At 35.0% G+C, this 20,490-nt stretch overlaps 1 protein-coding gene across 2 annotated transcripts in view; it reads right to left on the bottom strand.

Annotated features, from left to right (window-relative positions):
- ANTXR2 (ANTXR cell adhesion molecule 2) overlaps positions 1-20,490 on the bottom strand; it is a gene marked incomplete at both ends in the record, with an annotated part of 146,940 nt that overhangs the window by 53,973 nt on the left and 72,477 nt on the right. Inside the window, 4 exons of one of the 2 annotated variants that reach the window (XM_084233284.1) lie at positions 794-874; positions 1,179-1,343; positions 8,428-8,520; positions 9,405-9,449. In XM_084233284.1, coding sequence (XP_084089410.1) covers positions 794-874; positions 1,179-1,343; positions 8,428-8,520; positions 9,405-9,449 — 384 coding nt within the window. Of the gene's footprint in view, positions 1-724; positions 875-1,178; positions 1,344-8,427; positions 8,521-9,404; positions 9,450-20,490 lie in introns of those variants that run through there. The other variant, XM_084233283.1, reaches the window with a different exon arrangement.

Genomic DNA, 20,490 nt, shown 5'->3' with positions numbered 1-20,490 from the left:
ACATACAATGAAACAATTTTGTTATTAACAACAGTATGTGTCTCTGAAGCAAACCTGCCCATTGTTACATATGAAAAGGTTTTAAACCATTTTTTATATTAATACAATAAGAAATAGTGAAAATATATTAAAGAAATCATAAAACTATAGTATTAGGGTTTAAAGTACTATTCAAATTTCCAAATATAAAACTGTCTCAAAATAGGCTTCCTTGGTAGTGAAAACCTATACAATATATATGTTTATGTACATATTTTTATACATACCTATGTGTTTGTGTATGTTTATCTCACCATTGCAAAGTTCAACAATGCTTTATAACTTTCAAGATACTTTCATATAGTCAAATGAGAAAAGCTGTTAGAGGCAAGACAATGGTAATTTACACCTAAAGAAATGGAGGTTCTGAAACATGTTCCCACATCTCATTGTTACTAAATGCTAGAAAGATTTTACTTCTAATACCCAGTCTGTCCTCACCACTGTGGAAATTCTCAGAACATGATGTCCCCAAGTCCAAGGATGAAGCAAGCAATTGTCCTTATTTAAGTATGTATACAAAAAAATTTTTATGCATTATTTAAAAAGGGACTTGTGTCAAGTCACAACTTGAAGATGTATTAATAATAGCTAATAATTTATGAATCACCCTGAGTAATAAGAAATTTTCATGAGACAATAATAATACACCTCAAGTATAGTGAGCCCCTTAAATTTTCCTTCATTATTTCACCACCCTTATTATGCTGATCCAAATAGTCAGCTCTTTCCCAACACATCCCCACATACAAACCTCATCTCCTTCCTGAGGCCTCATCAAGGAAACCCGGTCGTACTGTCGCCGCAACAAAGCCCAGAGTGCATCAAGACGACCCTGCAGAGAAAGGAGACTGGTCAGTTTCTGGGGTAACGTAGCCCACACTCTATTTGCTGAATAAGTGAGTTAAACTGAAGAAGTTAAAGTCTTACTCTACTCTCATTTCTTTCATAAATTAAACAAATACACAAATCATAAAAATGAGGCTATTGTTGCCAAGAAAGTATCCATTTGTTAGAATAAAATGAATGTCAGCTATGATGTATCTTGTTCCTCCTTAGATAGTTGGGGGGAGAGTATACTAAAAAAGTCACAGTTTCTCTAGGAAGTTTCAGTCAAATCACACAATTTGGACAATTACCTTAATTGGTGTGTACCACTTCGTCTGAGGAGGCTGTATGGGTCTGGGTCGAGGTGGTTTAGGCCTGACAGGTACCTCTTCTTCTTCAGGAATTGTTACAACAGCATTTTTCGCTTTCTCCAGTCTTGCACCTTCCTCAGTAGATCCTTTATCACCCCAACGAACCTTTAAAACAAAGTGGAAATACTGTTGAATAGTGTCCTAGATGAACAAGCTGTCATTTAGACATTTAGACAATGGTCCTTTTAAAAAAAAAAAAAATCATTGTTTATTTTTTCACAATACAGGATTTTTTCCCCCTCACTTGTGGTCACCACAGTTTTCTCACCACCAAAGCACCCACAGTCCTCCATCATAGTCTATTGTGGTCCCTGTTTTCTATTCTCCTCATATCCCTCCGACAACCCCTACCCTCCTGAATGTCTTGGATCTATGGTCAGCTTTCAAGGGTCAGTCTTAAAGTTTGTCTCTGTCTGATTCCTTGGCTTCTCTAATTTCCACATATAAGTGAAAATATCAGTATTTATCTTTCTCTTTCTGGCTCACTTCACTTAGAATAATCCCTTCTAGTTCTATCCAAGTTGCTGCAAATGGCATGAGCTTGTCTTTTTTGGTTGCTGAGCAGTATTCCATTGTGCATGTATACCACATCTTCTTGATCCACTCATCTGCTCTGGGGCATCTGTTCCTAAATCTTGGCTACTGTAAACAGTGCTGCTATAAACATAGGACTGTAGGTTTCCTTCTGAATTAGTATTTTTGTGCTCTTTGGACAGATGTGTATGAGTGGTATGGTAGATCCATTTTTGGTCATTGGAGGAATCACTACACTTCTTTCCATAGGGGCTGGACAAGTTTACATTCCCACCAACAGTGTAATAAAGTTCCTTTTTCTCCACACCCTCACCAGCACTTGTTTCTGGTTTTTTGATATGGGCCATTCTCACAGGTGTGAGGAGGTATCTCCTGGTGGTTTTGATTTGCCTGTATTAAACTGAAAAGCTTATGTGCAGCAAAAGAGACACTAACCAAAACAAAGAGTAACTCTACTGAATGGAAGAAAATATATGCACACCAGATATCTGATAAGAAATTGATATCAAAGATGTACAATGAACTTATACAACTCAATAAAAAGAAAAGAACCCAATCAAAAAATAGGTAGAAGAACTAACAGGCATTTCTCCAAAGAACACATGCATATGGTCTGCTGACATATGAGAAAATGTTCCTCATCACTAATTATTAGACAATGATCTTTTAGTTCACCATTGCAGAATAAAAGTAGGATGAGCAGGGATTACCAAGTGCTTCTTTTCTGAGTGTTAATAGATTTCTCACCCTTACTTATATTTTAAATACTAAGATCCCAATGAAATTGGAAGCAACTAGTTCTCATTTCAAATGGGATTAATTTTTGGTTTACACATGAAATGCATAACAGTATGTCATTCTACTCTCTAAGATGTTAACCTTCTATATGACTACATACCTCTAGACACTGATGCTTCTAGGAGAGAGAGAATATAATTATTTACTAAATGATTACTATCATTTCAAAACCTATACAAAAACAAAATGAGAGATATTTTTCCTTTCAGATGATTGAGGCACAGAGACAATACATGGCAAGCAAAAACCACACAGTAAGTAGCAGGATGGGGATTTAAAGATAGGCAGTCTGGAATAGGTTAATAAGTAGGCTTGAATTTGAATTTTACAGATGTATTTTACACAAAGAGTTAAATCTTCATTCCAATCTTTTCATTAAGTTTGACTAAGGCAAAAAGCATGATGTAAATATTTACCCTTTGGAAGTAAAAAAAAAAATACTTTTGTAAAGCTTGACTTTGTAAAGAAGCTTTCAATCTTTAGTTCCTATTCTCATTTGAGTATGGTTATTTGACTTATCAATTTTTCGTTGAGGAAGGCAAATCTGAACAGTCTGCTTTGAAGAGAAAAATTCAGCATCAAGAGGGAATTCTACAAACTTTAGGGAATTCCCTCCTGGGAAACCATGGACATTGAAAATCATAATGTCAAATGATTGTTTACTTTTCAATAAACAAGAACTAATATCCAAATCTAAGCCAAATTATAATGTGTGGGCATGTGAGTAGGATGTGGCCCCTGAAGAAAGGCTGTGTCCAACTAGGAAGCAGTAGAAAAGTTGTAGAAAAATCAAGGACATTACCAAGGACAAGAAAAATAAGAGAATCTCTAGAAAGAAATATGAAGGTCCAACCAGAGCATACTATGACTCACCAAAGTTAAATGCCTTTTATGAAAGAAAAAAAAATAAAAACACTTTAAAGCATTTTAATGCCCTAAGTTAGTATATAAGAGAGCAGATGATTAGTGTTCATAGAAAGAAGAACTAGTCACAGCTTTTTGTTAAGGCTTACTTAGATGTTTTTACCTTTTTTTCTACTATTTTAGAATAGGTTTTCAATTTCAAGTGGACCCTGTTGAGTAATTAAAATGTATCTGTGCCTTTCAATGTGATCAGTGGTATTAGAATGTTTTTTATGGGGTTATTAAAATTGTTTCAAAAACCATTAAACCTTTAGAGTTAGAGAGCTGGCTTTCATTCCAGAGAAATGACCTTCTCTTTCAAATCACAGTGCCATCACCTAGGTAAACTAAAATTATATAATCTTCAGATGCAGCTAAATTGAACTGAAAACTCTAAAAGCATTCTTGCAGTCCTAAAGTCTCAGTTAAAGGGAAAATCTGAATGAAGAAAAACAAAAGACTCAGCCCCCTCACAGTAAACAAATGAATGTCAAAACTCATAGAATTCAGAATAGAAAAAATCAATAGATAAAATGTAGAACATTCAGAAGTTAAAATTGAAGATATATTTGTCTCTCTCTGTGTGTATGTGTGTGTATGTGTGTATCAGAATTGAAGGGATGTGTGTGTGTGTATTTATATAAAACTTGACCCTATAAAAAAAGGACCTCTCCTACACTGCTGGTGGGAATGCAAACTGGTGCATGCTAACCACTATGAAAAGCTGTCTGGAGGTTCCTCAAACTACTGAAAATGGAGATACCATATGACCCAGCAATTCCACTCCTAAGAATCTACCCAAGAGATACAAAAACAGTAATTCAAAAGGATACCTGCACCCTATGTTTACTGCAGCACTATTTGAAATACGTAAGATATGGAAACAACCCAAATGCCCCAAAATAGATGACTGGATCAAGAAGATGTGGTATATATATATAATGGAATACTATTCAGCAATCAAAAAAGATAAACTCATGCCATTCACAGCAACATGGATGGAGCTGGAAGGTATTATGTTCAGTGAAATAAGCCAGAAGGTGGGCCTCCCCTGGGGGCGCGGCGGTTGAACGCTGGGCTGCAAAGCTGCCCGCAGCCTCTGCAGCGCTAGTTTGATCTCCGGCCAATGGCAAGGGTCCCACATGGCGTGCTCTGGCTCTGGTGAATTCTCTCACCCTCCCATACTTCTGACTGTACCCAGTGCTTGTATAAACAAACAAACAAACAAACAAATAAATCTTTTTTAAAAAAAGAAAGAAAGAAGCCAGAAGGAAAAAGAAAAATATAGAATGGTTTCACTAATAGGAAAAATGTAAGGGAACCAAATAAGGGATCAGAAAAAAGTAGCAATAATAATAAATAAATAAAAACAAAATTAGCAGGCAACTATAAATCAGAGACTTCTGCAAGGAAGGGAGATGTAGAGGCATCAAAACAGGGGAGAGGAGAGCACAAGGGACTGTGGTGATGCTGCACGGGGTGAATTTGTGGTGGGAATTTTACAGGGACTACATCCGAAAGGAGAAATCATACAAGCATACATTGTACAAAAATGAACAATGATATAAAATATATATATAAATTTTAAAAACTTGACCCTATGATTTATATATATATGTATACAGCTATATGTATGTGTATATATATATATATACATATGCATATAAAACTTTCTACCTAGCCTTCCCAGTTGATGCCTTAGCAGTATTAGTAAGCATATCCTTCCTCTAATTATCACTGGCACCATTCCCAGATAAAAGACTCAGAACTAGTTGAAACAGGATGCTGACCCAATGTAACATTTTGGGGACCCCAAATATTGTTGCTGGTTCTAAAGGAAATTCATTCAATAAATCCATTAATGTTAGTTCATGAAGTAGTTGTTTCATCATCATCACCATCACCACAAACTACATAACAAAAACTGTCACTTAATCTCAAAGTTTAAAAGTAGGAAAACAGGGGAGGGACAAACACAAAGGAATATGGTGATGGTTCACCGGTGCTTAGTGGTAGGAGAACTATGAGGAGTAGAATAATGTCAGAAAAAAAATTAAATTAATTAATATGAATGAGAAAATAAACTCTTCTACAGTCCAGGAAAAAAAGGCTTAAAACTAGGAGATACCATATAGTTTTCCTACCCCTCTTAAAAACAATTAAACATACATATATGCATATTCATACTTCAGGTTGACCTCACTGAGATATTCAAAAAGGGTGAAAGGGTAACAAGAATACATTACTAAAAGAAAGCTTCACAGAAGTAACACACCTGGATTTTTTACCGTAAAAAATAAAAATCTGCACAAGCTTAAGAGCTACATTCTTCCAACTCTACTTGGATTTCATGATAAATGAGGAAATCCATAATTTCCGAAGTGTATTTGGATGACTAGGAGGTTGTATCATCAAGGAGCAATTTCAGAGTTAAGAAAAGAAACAAAAAACAGTTTTACACTGAATTGGCAGAAACACCCATTTGAAATCATTAGGTATTGTGGATCAGTTGTGCTAACAGCTGTTATTAACATCAACTCAGTTCCAGTTTTGTGAAATTGCCATTACCATAGTGCTTAAATATTTAACTTAAAGGGGGAGTAAGAAGATAATTCCAGGTACAATCGCTGTGCTGGCTAACAATAACATTAGTTATGAAAATTGCTCTGTAATTCAAATGAGCTCATCTTTTCTATATTCCTTTTCCTTTCCCCAGTTGAAGGTATTTTTTTGAGGGAAGTACTTTCCAGGTTTGAATAGGCATGGTTTTAAAACAGATTTTGTTTCCTATTTTTCTTCTCCAAGTTTAAATAAATTCATGTTTGGGAAAATTTAACAATGCTTAATTCCCAGTCTAACTTTTATTGTATATTTTTATGTATTGTGTTTCTCTTTTGTAACACCCACACTAAATTTCTCTTTTTATTTTCTCATTCCCATCCCAAAATTATCCAAGGCTAAAATGAACCCCAATTTTTTAAAAGTTGGTGAGTGTTTTTCATAAAATTTCTTTAATTGGCAATGTAATTTAACATATTGAGTCAATAACTTTTGAACTTGAAATGTGAGTTACTTAAGAATACACACGAGTCCTTGATTTTCCTGAGAATGAACCACTAATGTTTCTTTTAACTCAAGATCCAGGAGTTCATACATATGTTTTTCTTTGCTTTAGAAAGAGATCTTCCTCTTCTGATGCTGGAATATTGAACTAACAAAAACCTGGCATGATTCCTAGTGCTTTCTGTGAAAATATTATTTATTCATTTAAGGCTCACATACTAGCATATTCTTATCTTACTGATGGCATGTGATATGTTACATATATGGATTTCAAAATGGAATTAGATTTATTATTCTAAATATAAGTAGTATATGCTCATTGGCAAATAAATTGGGGGGGGGGGAAACAGATAAATGCACAGCATTGAAAATCCCTCCATTAAGAGAACACTACTAGCATTTTGTAAATCTTGTCAAATGGCTTTTTCCCTTACATGCATTTTTATGCAAACATATTGGAAGGAGGCTAAACAAACAAAACTTAAATTATAGCAGATCATGTTTAGATATTCATATATAACAATTTTATTTACAAATGTTATTTTTTTTCATTCATAGGAACATCTAATCCACACATTCAAGCCTTGAATGACACAGCAAAGGCAAACTGAATGAAACTTCCTTCTGTGTCAAACAAAAAGAGTTATCCTGGCTGTGTTCCTGTGTACTGTGTGATCACCATAACCCACATGCAAAGGCATATGAATTACCTTCTCGAAAAGGCAAACTTAATAGTCTTTAGCACCTGCCTTTTCCATGGTTTATTGGCAAAGAGATACCTATCTCTGAGGATATTTCATGAGCCAAGTGGGAAGTTCTTAGAGAAAATGTGAATAATTTTAACATTTAATGTGGTCAACATAGTGAGAATCAGTATAAGATGACTTGAATCATCATTTTGCTAAGGATAATCATGTTAAGTAGGTCTGGCCTTCCTTTGAAGAACACTGAAATTTACTGTAAGAAAGGAAACTCTCCTTGGGAGTCTGAATTTTTATTGAAATGTATAAAAAGAGAAAATCTCAACAGTTGTGAGGTTGTTAATTAGCTTATTGATTTTTGCTGGCAGTAATGGGACAAAGCAGACATGACAGTAGGAGACTGTGCAATGATTGCAAAACACATCAAAACTCCTTCTTATCAAGAAGTAAAATTAAATGATAACTTAACAAAGAGGAAATGCCAGGATATGGGTTCAAAAGCTCAATGAGAAAATTCCTACAATGCCTTTTGGGGAGAGCTTGTTTATACTACTGATAAGGCTTTCATGCTGACAATGATTAGTTATTATTAATCAATCCATCACTTTGAAAAACATTTCTGTGGTTATAAATAAATCCTCATTTGAATTTTAAGATAAAATGAAGATCAATTTTAATATACACTGTGTGCCAGTTTAAAAATTCAATACATTCTATAAATGATATTTGCTATTAATTATGATCATTCACAAAGTGGTAACGAGAGTTACAAAAAAGAAGCCTCACATTTGTGATAAAGTCATTTCCATACCTTTGAATAGCTTAACATTTTTCTCCTCAAATAGTACATTGATCTTTTAAAGACAAGCATTGTGGCAACTTTAAGTGACTGGCTTCTTTAAAATTGATGTTCTCTGCAGTAATTTTTTCCAAAAATAGTGAGAAAATCTAACTTTGTTTTGTTCCTTTGAATTCAGGCATCTTACCAATGCAATTCTCTGACTAATTAAATCAATTCTTGAACTTTTCTGAAGCAGCTGGATGATCCCATAGAAAAGTGAGTTATCCAGAAAAGACCCAGTGCTAAGTGAAAAGAATGATATTGAATTGTGAAAAGTAGAGTTTCCATGGTTTTATAGTTTCAGAAATAAATATTGCACATTAGCAGCTTCTATTTTTTCTTTACCAACCTCCATTCTTTTAATTCCTCCAACTCCGCGACCACCATAATAGGAAGCATCCACAGTTGGCCATTTCTTGTTAGGCAAAGGTTCTTCTTCCTCCTAGGTAGATATAATTTTTTCATGAGTATAATTAAAATTTCAAAATGTTGCTTAGTCTTAGCTTGCACTCATTTAAACATTTTTCTGAAGAATGCAGTTGATATAGAAGAAATGTCATGATAATTATACGCAGAGTATGTGAACATTTTTAAGCTTACGAACATACATTTCAAGTGGAATTCTACAGAATAGGAGGACTCCTTCCCTTTTACAATTTTAGTGATCTCCTTTCTTTCACTAAGCTACCAGATACTTCTCCATAACTCTCTATATCATTGTATTCCAAACTTATTCAGCACTTCATATTTTAAAAGATAAAAAATTAAAATTATGATATCATTTCAATATTCATTTAAAGCACCAATGCATGTATAAGTTTGAACACTGAAAAATTTGTACTAAAAACCCATGCAGTTGAGACGCTTCAAAAATACACAATACCGGTACATTCTATATTTTTTGTCCCTAACACAATTTTGACTAACAAGGAGAATCATATAGAAGTAATGATCCTTTCAAATTCAACAATTTATGTTTCAATTGTCAGCTTATGTCTTCCAACTTTCAAAAAATAAAATAGTGACATCAGAACAATTGATATAAATGGCCAATTAAATCACTGTGTGCAAAGATCCTGATGGCCTATATATGTTTATCAAGGTGTAAAGGTCCCATTCCTCTGCCACATGAAAAAAAATCATACAATTAAAAAAAAATCTGCTCTTTTTCAAATTCAAAAATCAATACATAAGTATTATAATTGAAAAAATTTATCATATATCACATTATATAATATATGATATAATACAAGTAGCTGATTAAATTTGGAAATAATCTCTACATATAGGAAAAATAACCACATCACTTATTAGATACTCATTTACCTCTTTTGGTGCAGGGGGTGGAGGTGGAGGAGGATCCTTGATAACCTGTCCAAAAAAAAAGCCAAAATCAAATGTAAATTCCAGTTGCATAAGATAGAGACATACATAAGCCCCCCCCCCTTTGAATACGTGCTTGCCTATAACTAGCTTCTGACTAACTAGCCAGAGATGGAAATGGCACCATGTGACTGCCTCAGCTGCCAAGTCAAAAAGAGGCTTCTTCCTCCCTAATGCTCTTAGAAACACTCACTGGGTGGGAGAAGTCTGCTGTCCTGTCAGTGGGCTACCCTGAGACCATTAACAACTGAAGAAACATCAAATTAAGGAGCTTTTGTACAGCAAAAGAGACAATAACCAAAACAAAGAGAAACCCCACTGACCGGGAGAAAATTTTTGCACACAACACTAATGATAAAGGACTGATCACAAAAATCTACAAAGAGCTGAGGAGACTCAACAAAAACAAAGAAAATAATCCAGTCAAAAAATGGGCAGAGGAGCTAAAAAGAAACTTCTCCAAAGAGGAAATGCAAATGGCCAACAGGCATATGAAAAAATGTTCACTGTCAATTGTAATTGGGGAAATGCAAATCAAAACTACAATGAGATACTACCTTACACCAGTGAGAATGGCACATATTAAAAAAACTATTAACAAATGTTGGCGAGGTTGTGGAGAAAAAGGAACTCTCCTGCACTGCTGGTGGGAGTGCAAACTGGCCCAACTACTATGGAAAGCTGTGTGGAGATTCCTTAAGCTACTAAAGATAGAGCTTCCATATGATCCAGTAATACCACTCCTAGGTATTTACCCAAAGGACACAGAAACATTAATTCCAAAGGGCACCTGCACCCCAATGTTTATAGCAGCACTATTTACAATAGCTAAGCTTTGGAAACAACCCAAATGCCCAAAAATAGATGACTGGATCAAGAAGATGTGGTACATATACACAATGGAATATTACTCAGCAATCAAAAAAGATAAACTCATGCCATTTGCTGCAACATGGATAGAGCTGGAAGGGATCATGCTCAGAAAAATAAGCCAGAAAGGAAAAATACTGGACGGTCTCACTCATAGCAGGAATTTAGAAAACCTAAATAAGGGACCAGGAAAAAGACAAATTATAGTAAAGAAAAAATCAAAATCAATAAGTAACTATAAACCAGAGACACACTCCGGGGGGTAGGGGTGGAGAGGAGGGATTAGGGCCAAAATATGGGGGGTGGGAACTGTATGGGGAATATAACCAAAATGAAAATGCATACATTGTGCAAAAATGAAAAATGATGTAAGAATTATATAAAATAAAATAAAATATTTAAAAAAATAGCAAAAAAAAAAAAAGAAACCTGAAAAAACCCAGGATAACCTTACAGAAAGGGTGCCTGGCCATCTCCCAGATGTGTCAACCTTCCCAGCAAAGGTTCCAGACAGGTGAGAAAAGATTTGCTCCTGGATATTGAGATCTGTTGAACTTTCAGATAACTCCAGCCAGCAGCCAGGTGCTGCAATTACATGAGGAAACCTCGGAGTACAAATCTTCTAGCTGAGCCAGTCTAGTCACAGAACTAAGAGGACAGTAAATTATTGTTAAAAAATACTAGATTGTAAGTTGATTGTTAGCATAACAGCACCTCACAATTCACAAATCCCCTTTGCACACATTCATTCACTTTATCTGCATTATATATCTATTATCTACACATAGATATATGGATAATTATTATCTTCATTCATCAAGAACAGAAATTGTCAAACACTTGCATAAAGTTGCACTAAGTGGTTCTTATAATGTCAAAATGCAAACATTTTCTATTAGATTAGGGTATGTCCCCTCAAATAGAGAAGGAATTTACCAGCAAACTCTTCTTGCTATGTATGACTCATTGACTTTTTCAAAAATTGACAATACAAAAGTTAACCTCCTCTGAATGACATGACTAACATAACTCTTTCCCTACCCTTTCCTCGAGATAAACCAACTTTTTAGTCAAGATTCTTTCTTGGGAATCATTACACAACACATTCTTTTATGAAATTTTATATGATTATTTCTGTGAGACAATAATGTATCTTTACTCATTTTCATTTCCTTGTGAGGATTTCAAGTTCACTCTGCTTATTACCTGTATATTTTGCACTGTTACATACATTTCTGAGGACATAAGTCATATGCCCAACTCCATTCTATATTACATCCTCATAAGAATTACGAAGCATGCACCTCCCCTCTCTGATGTCACATTTGCATTGCATCTGGTTTTAACTTGGATATGGACAAATTGTGGTTCACTTTAAAATCCTCCTATGACCAGAACAGACAAACTCGTAACAGAATAATGAGTGGCATTTTGCATGCTTTATCTTTGTTGGAGACCCTTTTTTTTAATATCATCAGCCACAACCTGGAAAACCAAAACTCCTTTTCCAAGTATCTACATGAACCAGCTCTTCTGTTCTCACACTTTATATGCCTCAGCATGGTGTAACTCTGTTCTAACATTCTAGCTGCAAACACCTATTTCCATTCTAGGCCAACAAAGATCTCTTTGCTTCCCCCTAATAAGTGTCATTTCCATATCAAGTTCCATCCAACTTCAAAGACTAGTCCACGAAATTTCTATTGCTCAATCTGGAAGCTTTCTAGTTCTAAAAGTGTATGTTGTTGCAGCTGAACTATTCATGCTTCATTACTTAGATTTATAAATTTATTTTGGAATTTTTCAATTACCCCTTAAGAGTATAGATTTCTTAAGGACAAAAATCATTTCTCCTCCTTTATAAATACTGCCAGTGCCTAGTAAAGCTTTATAAATACTGCCAGTGCCTAGTAAAGCTCTGAAAACAGGAGGTACTAAAAATATGATTAAAATTCAGGAAAAGGAAGATTCGGGGACTAGATGAGAATGTTCACTAAGGCCAACCTCTATATTTATAAGGAAAATATTGAGGGGAAATATTGAGTGGAGATATATACACACACACATATCCTGTTTGAATGCCATATATATATATATATATATGATAAACAGAGATAGATTTCCATGACACTAAAATATTGTTAGTTCCAAAGAAAATTAAATTTCTCTTTCAACCAATAAATTCAAAGACCTAATGAACGCAACAGCAGAAGGGGAAATGGAAGACCACCCTAAGTTCTTCATCTAGAATTAATTGTAGTGCTTTCCAATGTGAAAATTATAATAGAATGTTAAAAAAATACATCACAATATTTCCTTCTTTTGCTTCTGTGCCTTTCCATAATTAAGTAGGCCATATGTCTAGATGCATTTATATTCACCTTATTCCAGAAAAGAACATTAGGGTTTGTTTTTCCAATAATGTGTAATTAATCTTATGTATGACTTATTATAAATTTAAATTGATTTTGAAATTCTGGCAAATATTTTTCTGTACTATTAATAGTGGGGAAAAAAGCCCACTAACTCAAATACTGATTGCATAAATTAAAAGACACAATCAACACCTCAAAAATAACTGCACCTTTAGAAACTGAACCAGAGCTAAGGTTCCTGTCTGTGCCGTAATTACTATTCACAATAACCACCTTTTATTGGTGCTGACATATGCCACACACTCTAAATATTCCTGAGCAGTCACTATGCTTCATTTTAGCTATACAGAGAGGGAGGCTGTATCTTCAACAACTTGCTAAGGATAATAAAGTGAAAAATTAGAATTAGGATTAAAACCCACGTCCAAGCTTCATCTACTTCCAATCTATGAGTTGAACTTCTTTAACAATGTCCCTTAAATCAAGGTTTGGATTGCCAATGGAAAGGTGCAGAAGAAAAGACCAAGGATTTGTTGAGTAGTTGTTACATTACTTGTTATGATGGATGGATGGATGGATAGATGGATGGATGGATGGATGGATGGATGGATGGATGGATGGATGGATGGATTAGGAGAAGGAGAGAGAGAGAGAAAGAGAGAGGGAGGGAGAGAGAAAGGTACTAAACCTTATGGTAACTGTGAAAGACTGAAGTTATCACCCCCATTTTATGGCAACATAACATTGATTCATAATAACTAACATCACTGTCCTAGAAACACCGGAACAGGAAATAAAATGGGTCTTCTGTGACATATGGAAATGCTCCCTTTTTCCACTCTACCACATAGCCTCTTAAGTACAAAAGAGGGTAAAAATAATCTGACGGCATTTGGCCTAAAAGCCAAACATAGCAAAAATCTGTGTCCAAATGATATCTCTTTATTTCAGTAAAACTAGTGCAGAAGAACCTTACTGTTAGTCCAAATACTTTATAAATAACAGTCATGAGAATCCCATAATTGTATTAATAGTGCAAGAACACATTCATTTCAGAAAAGGATGTATTCATATGCACCATATTTTATGAGAATTTGCAGATTTTAAAAGGCATAATATTGCCTAGTTGCCAGAATTTTTTCCACTTAGCATCCTTCAGCTCTGTGTTGAAGATTCTGGAAAACACTTTCACCACTTTATGAACCATATGCAGAGTTTGATTCTCCTCCAACTTTTTTTTTTTCTCGTTTGTTATTATCATCATCAGGGAGGATTACATCTCATCTACTTAGCTGCTAGAATGAAGATTTCAGTTTGGAGGAGAGCCGATTTCTTTAAAAAAAAAAAAAGTTAGCTGCTTCAGGCAACAGTCCTTTTGATCTGCTCATTAACACTTTTCAAATGTTCGAGTGATGTGGGCATTCTTTGCGCTAGAAAATGTCAGCACCGGAGCCTGCAGCCAGCTTGATGCAATCATATGTTCCGATATTCAGCAAAGAGTGAAAAGAACTGTCAACAGTGAACTGCTTGGGATTAAAAAAAAAAGAAGAAAAGATACTGTACAACGACAGTAGATGAAGTAGTATTTCAGAACTCTTTCTTGGAGTGACAAAAACAAATGCCCAGTTTATCAGTAACGGCATCTAGTACTTAAGCGTCCCAGACAATAGAAAAATCATTGCTAGTGTTTACAAAAAATTGTTTAAAATAGACGTGGCTCTTCCTTTCATTATCCCTTTCTTTTAGATAATATCAGAGAGCAAGTGTGCCTTTCCTCTGATGTGCATAAACACAAAGTTCTTTACAATAATATTTTGGAAGTCATTTTCTGAATCCCACAAAGTTAAATGCTTTCAACATCCAGATAATGGCCTGCATTATCTCCTCCTCCCTTGCCTTTCCTTTTTGACATATACATCCAGGTCCAAAGATTCAGACTTTGAACAAATAGATAACTGGTGGAAAATCTGGACGATAAATATAATTTAAAATGCCTAATGGGGCCTGGGAAGAGCAATGTGAGAGAGCATTCTGCCAAGAGTTAAATAAAGGTTCTGCTTTTGAAGCAAATAAATGAAGACCAGGAAGAATTTGGTACCCTGTTTTGTAAATGATGCTCTGTTGAAAAACATCACCATGGAAGCAATAAGTACTAGCATCACACTCTATTTCAAGGAGGCAACCAAACATAAATCATTTTAATTAATGGTACAAGGAAGGCATATTAAAATTTAAATTACTTCTGTTTCATTGTGCATTCCAGAAAAAATCAGGCTGCTCTCAAAGTAACTCAATAAAGGTACCAAGAGCCCTCCTCAACAATAAAAGTGAAGTGCAATGTAGAAGCATTATTACTATTTAGAAAGAGCAGCACAGCTGTTGCAAGCTAAGAAAATTCTTCTATAGACTTCCAATCAGATATATTTTCATCATGAATACTGAACTTACTTATAAGCAAATTGGGCTTTAAAAAGATAACTTTTGAAATAGTTTTTAAAATTAAGATTTATTAGCTCTTTATGTAATGTCTTAAACACACTAAGGAAAAATGAGCTTGCAATTTTCCCTTGAGGATGGAGAACTTTGGCCAAGGACACTAGAGCAAAGTGAACATTTATCATTTCCAGCATATTCTGATATTTATTTGCAGCTGTATAACACACTCTAATTGACAACACTCCAGAAAGCCTTTGTTTGCCACCTCATTAGCCTTACATCTGTAATTCTGCAGAGTGTCTGGTTATTCCAAATGATGCAAAGATAGGACTGTCATTTCTGCCATCCTGATAGTAAAACAAATCTGCTGTAAACTCAACATATCATCTAAGCTAAACAATGATGAAAACATCCATATTTTCTGATATTTCACTTCTGATTCAATACATGATAAGCTTGTGTCACCACTCTCTTAGCTTTTTTTTTTTTTTTTTTAAGTTCAGGAGAAAGGAAGAATGTTACTGACATCTTTGTTCATGAAAAGGATGGAGTGAGGCTACTTGGGGAGCTTGACAGCACCTCTTCAACAGATGGTGAGAAATAACTTCGCACAAAAATGAGAACTTTCCCCTAATGGGACAGTAGGCAAACTCAACACACTCTATAATTCACTAATGTTAATACCTAAGAATTTCAACTTTATATGAGGACTCTTTGATTGTGCTTATTGCTAATTAAGATTTTTCAAAAATATAATCTTAGGGCCTCCCCGGTGGTGCAGCCGTTGAGCGCAAGCGCTATGAGGCTGTCCTCAGCCTCTGCAGCATGGGTTCGATTCCTGCCGGCCAGGGAGATTCCCACATGGTCAGGCAGACCTCTCCTGTCTTGCCCGCTGCTCCCCTCAGCAATGTATTTTGGTCATCTCCCTGTTCTGCATCCAGCTCCATCTCTGGTGAATCCTCACACCCTCCTGTGCCTCTGGCCTCAACCCCAGCTCTTCTATAAAAATAAATAAATCTTTTAAAATATATATAGAGATATATTTATTTATTTTTATGGAAAGTTCAGCACACAGAGGGCACTATTTTGCAACATTTTAAATGGTATCTTTCCCTTTCATCCTTGAAAATACTTATTAAAGTGAACTGAAAAAGTAAAATTTTAAAATAATCTCATATTAAAAGTATCTTGGGTGGTCAGATACTCTATTGAAGGTCAAGTTTTTCCTTAACCTTTTCTTATTTTATGGCCTGATTTGGAATCTAGTGAGTCTATGGACCCCTTCCTAGCATAATTAAGCCAAATTAAAATACAGAAGAATTAAAAGAACTCAATTATATTGAAATATAACTATCAAATCTGTAAAAAACAAAAAAAAAAATCACAAACCCAAATCTATGCTATAAAAATATGTGTGGTTCTTTACAAATCCATTAATTCAGAAGATATAATAGTACATCTGGTAACTATCATGATTTGAAGTAGTGACACATTTAAATGATATTTTAAAAAATGCCTGAACTACTATAAATATGATATCAGGTATCTGTGGGATTACTATTTGTGGCAAAAACCTTCATAACTACTAATACTTAATGGACAGTGGCCTCCATCATAAAATAAATGATAAATTTCAGTTTGAAATAACTGAATTTAGAAGAAAATAAAGATTTTTGTCATCAAAATTTACAATCCTCACATTAGAAATCCCCACAGGGCACTAGACAAAAGTGAAATTGATTCTACTTCAGAGGTTTATTATAATTAAAAATTTTTACATAAAGGTATCTAGTACCTATTTATAGATGCACAAAGGGTGCATTTCCTATTATGTATACTCTATGAGGACAGATTTTAAAGTCAATGAAAATCATACAAAAATTCAAATTGACCACAAATCCCCTCATTCACAATACTTCCCCATAGTTGACAGAATTTTGATCGCAACTATCAACAAAATACATATAAAAGTTTACTTCCAAGAAACGAAATATCAACTCTCACCTGCACACCTATGCTTATTGTAGTAATATTTACAATAAGAAGCTATGGAAACAACCCAAATGCCCCAAAATAGATGACTGGATCAAGAAGATGTGGTACATATATACCATGGAATATTACTGAGCATTCAAAAAAGATAAACTCATGCCATTCGCAGCAAAATGGATGGAGCTAGAAAAGATCATGCTCAGTGAAATAAGCCAGAAAGAAAAAGAAAAATACTGGATAGTTTCCCTTATAAGAGGAATGTAGCGGATCCAAATAAAGGATCAGGGGAAAAAAGGTTATTATAATAAAGTGAAAATAAAAATCAAAAAGCAACTAAAAACTAGAGACATTCCTCAGGGGAGAGGGGAGAAAGGAGTAGGATCAAAATGGGCGGGAAGAGCACAATGGACTATGGTAATGATACACAGGTGAATTGGTGGTGGGAATATCATGGGGACTATAACTGAGATGAGAAAGCAAACATTGTAAAAAAAAAATGAAGAACTATGTAAAAAATATATAAATAAAATTATAAAAAATTAAAAAATCAAGTATCTCATTTTTAAAAATTGAAATAGTTTAAGATTAGTGTTCACTGTGCAACATGTGTGGTTTACAATGATGAGTAAAATACATGATACTTGTGTTCATGAAAGTGTTAACCATACAGTGAGAAAAATGTTTAACAAATAAACACATGAATAATTTTTTATTGTAATTTCATCTAAGTATCACAAAAAATGTAACATTTTCTAACTTACCAAGGTAAGTTTTTAAGAATTTGGGGTAAGATTTTAATATAAAATATTCCAGAGGGGATATTTATGCCTTTGTTTTGTGTCTTATTCCTACTATCAAATTAGTACAGCTAATAAGGTATATGTGGGAGTTTCACAAGCACATTATTTAGTTAAATGTTTTAGTTCTTTGCCTTTCCCCATAGAGCTAAAGGTCAATCTCTAATTTTCATGAGATTCAATGGTTCAATATCTAAATATGAACGAGATTGTATTGCCCTTTTCTTGTGAATAACAAGCATCTTGTGAAAGCTGTTCATGGATCCCTGTTGCCAACTGGTTCTAATACATATCAACACACACATATATCTACATTCTGGATACTTCTGAAAATTAGAAGTCTGTTTCTTACAAAAATTCTTTGTCACTCTGAAACAGTAAGTAAATTCAGTATATAAAGCATCATATATATAAACTTTATAAATACCCAAAAAAAGGCAGTATGATAATTCTTATTTTAAAGCCTTGGAACATTTGCAAGAACTCATTGTTAACATTTTGAAGGATATTTCCTTGTCTTTCATCTTAAAGCCTTTTGGTCTCCACAAACAATGTTTGTAGGGGCCTCCCTCGTGGCACAAGGGTTAAGACACAACCTATGTAGCAATCCGCAGCCACTGCAGAACAAGTTTGATCCCCGGCCAGGGAGTTACCCACATGGCGCAGCAGACCTCTCCTGTCTCACCCGCTGCTCCCCTCAACAGTGTATTTCAGTCAATCTGCCTGTTCTGTTCCTGGCTCTCTCTGGTGAATCCTCTCACCCCCACACCTCTGGCCTGTACCCCAGCTCCTATATGCATAAATAAATAAATATTTTTTAAAAAAAAACAAACAATGTTTATAATGAGCTGATCTGAATACATTACATAAGAGTTCCCAAAATTAATAGCCCTATGCCATGATTCTCAATCCTGGGGAATTTCAGAATCATTTTGGGAATATATTGGTTTCTTAATGCAGCTATAACAAATTACCACAAGCTTATTGGCTTAAAACAACAGAAATTAATTTTATTATAGATCTGGAGGCTAAGAATCCAAACTGACTCTTATAAGGCTAAAATCGGGTGTTGTCAGACCTGGTTCTTCTGCAGGCTCCAGGGTTATATCTGTTCCTGGTTTCTTCCAGTGTCTTGTGATTATCAGCATTCCCTGGTTAGTGGTCACATTACTCCAATCTCTGCTTCCATGATCATGCCTTTCTCCTTCTGTTGCCTAACCTACCTCTGTTTCCCTCTTATTGGACACTTGTGATTGCATTTAGAGCTGACCAAAGTCAGTTTGGACAGTTTTTCTATCTCAGAATCCTTGACTTAGTCACATCTGCAAAGCTCCTTTTGCCACATGATATAATATTCAGTTTCTAGGAATTAAGACCTGGATATTTTTAGAGACCACTGCTCATCCTACCACAGGGCAGGGGGTTTCCAAACTACATTGATCCCTGGAGCTGTCTCACCTACCCCTTCCCCTCATAGAGAATTGTCACCATTGGAAATCTGAAGGCCACTGACCTGAGCCTCTATTTGACATTTGGAATAGGAAAAAACAACTAAGAATCACTGCCTGAGATATAAGTACACTATCATCTCTGGTCATTGATTAAATATCTGTGAAATTTTAATATCTGAATAATAAGTCATTTCATAAAATATGAAATGATTGAATGAATAATGTGCAACAGATACTGTGGCTTCTGTTCAGGGGTTATTTTCCCCCTAGGTTTTCTGTCTTGACAAGAGTTCCTGAGCACATGCCATAATCCAAATGTACCTGAGAACATACATTTTAGCCACTTAGTTCATGTTTCAGATAAAAGATCAGATGTAAATACGTGCCACTAGCACTTAAAACATGCTCAAAAACAGGAAATTCGTATAACACTAAGCTGAAATCAAATGCATTTCATTAGTCATTATAAAATATTATTGGTAGTGATAAAGTGAAATTGATTCCTAATAATTTAATCCTGCTAAGAATTAACTAACCATATTCTAATCCCAGCACAAATATATTTTGCAAAAAGGAATAAAACAAAATAAATACCCTGCAACTGTACAACACCCTCTAATATGCTCACAACTTTGTTTTTCCACAAGATTTTGGTTTCCCTTGCCCCTTCTTGTCACACTAATTCTTCAGTTTTCTCTACCTCAATTAGCTATCATATTATATGCACACTCTGCACATTGTTGGGGATTCTTTGCTCTGCTCATATCCAGAGTGCTCTGTCGTTGGCTTCCCAACTCAACTGTTGATGAAAATCAGTGAACTGGGTTCTAGACTTACTCGCCACCAGGACTAGATCTCAGCACTGCTGTAGAGTAAGCAAAGGTTCTTTTAAGAGATTTTATTGATCAAACCTGTCCAGTGGCTCCTCATCATTCCTGAGAGGAGTTCAAGCTTCCTAAAAGACAGTGGAGGCCCTTCTACTGGGGTACATGCCTAACTCCCAAGCCATGTTTCACGGCTCCCTTTTGGGGTACTGGAATTCTCAGCCGAGCACTTCCCAAAGCTTGTCAGAAATGTCTCTCATCAAGTGCAGCATTTTATTTATCAT

Source organism: Talpa europaea (genome assembly GCF_964194135.1).
Source record: "Talpa europaea genome assembly, chromosome: 5".
NCBI lineage: Eukaryota > Metazoa > Chordata > Mammalia > Eulipotyphla > Talpidae > Talpa > Talpa europaea.
This window is presented reverse-complemented; position numbering and strand designations above follow the sequence as displayed.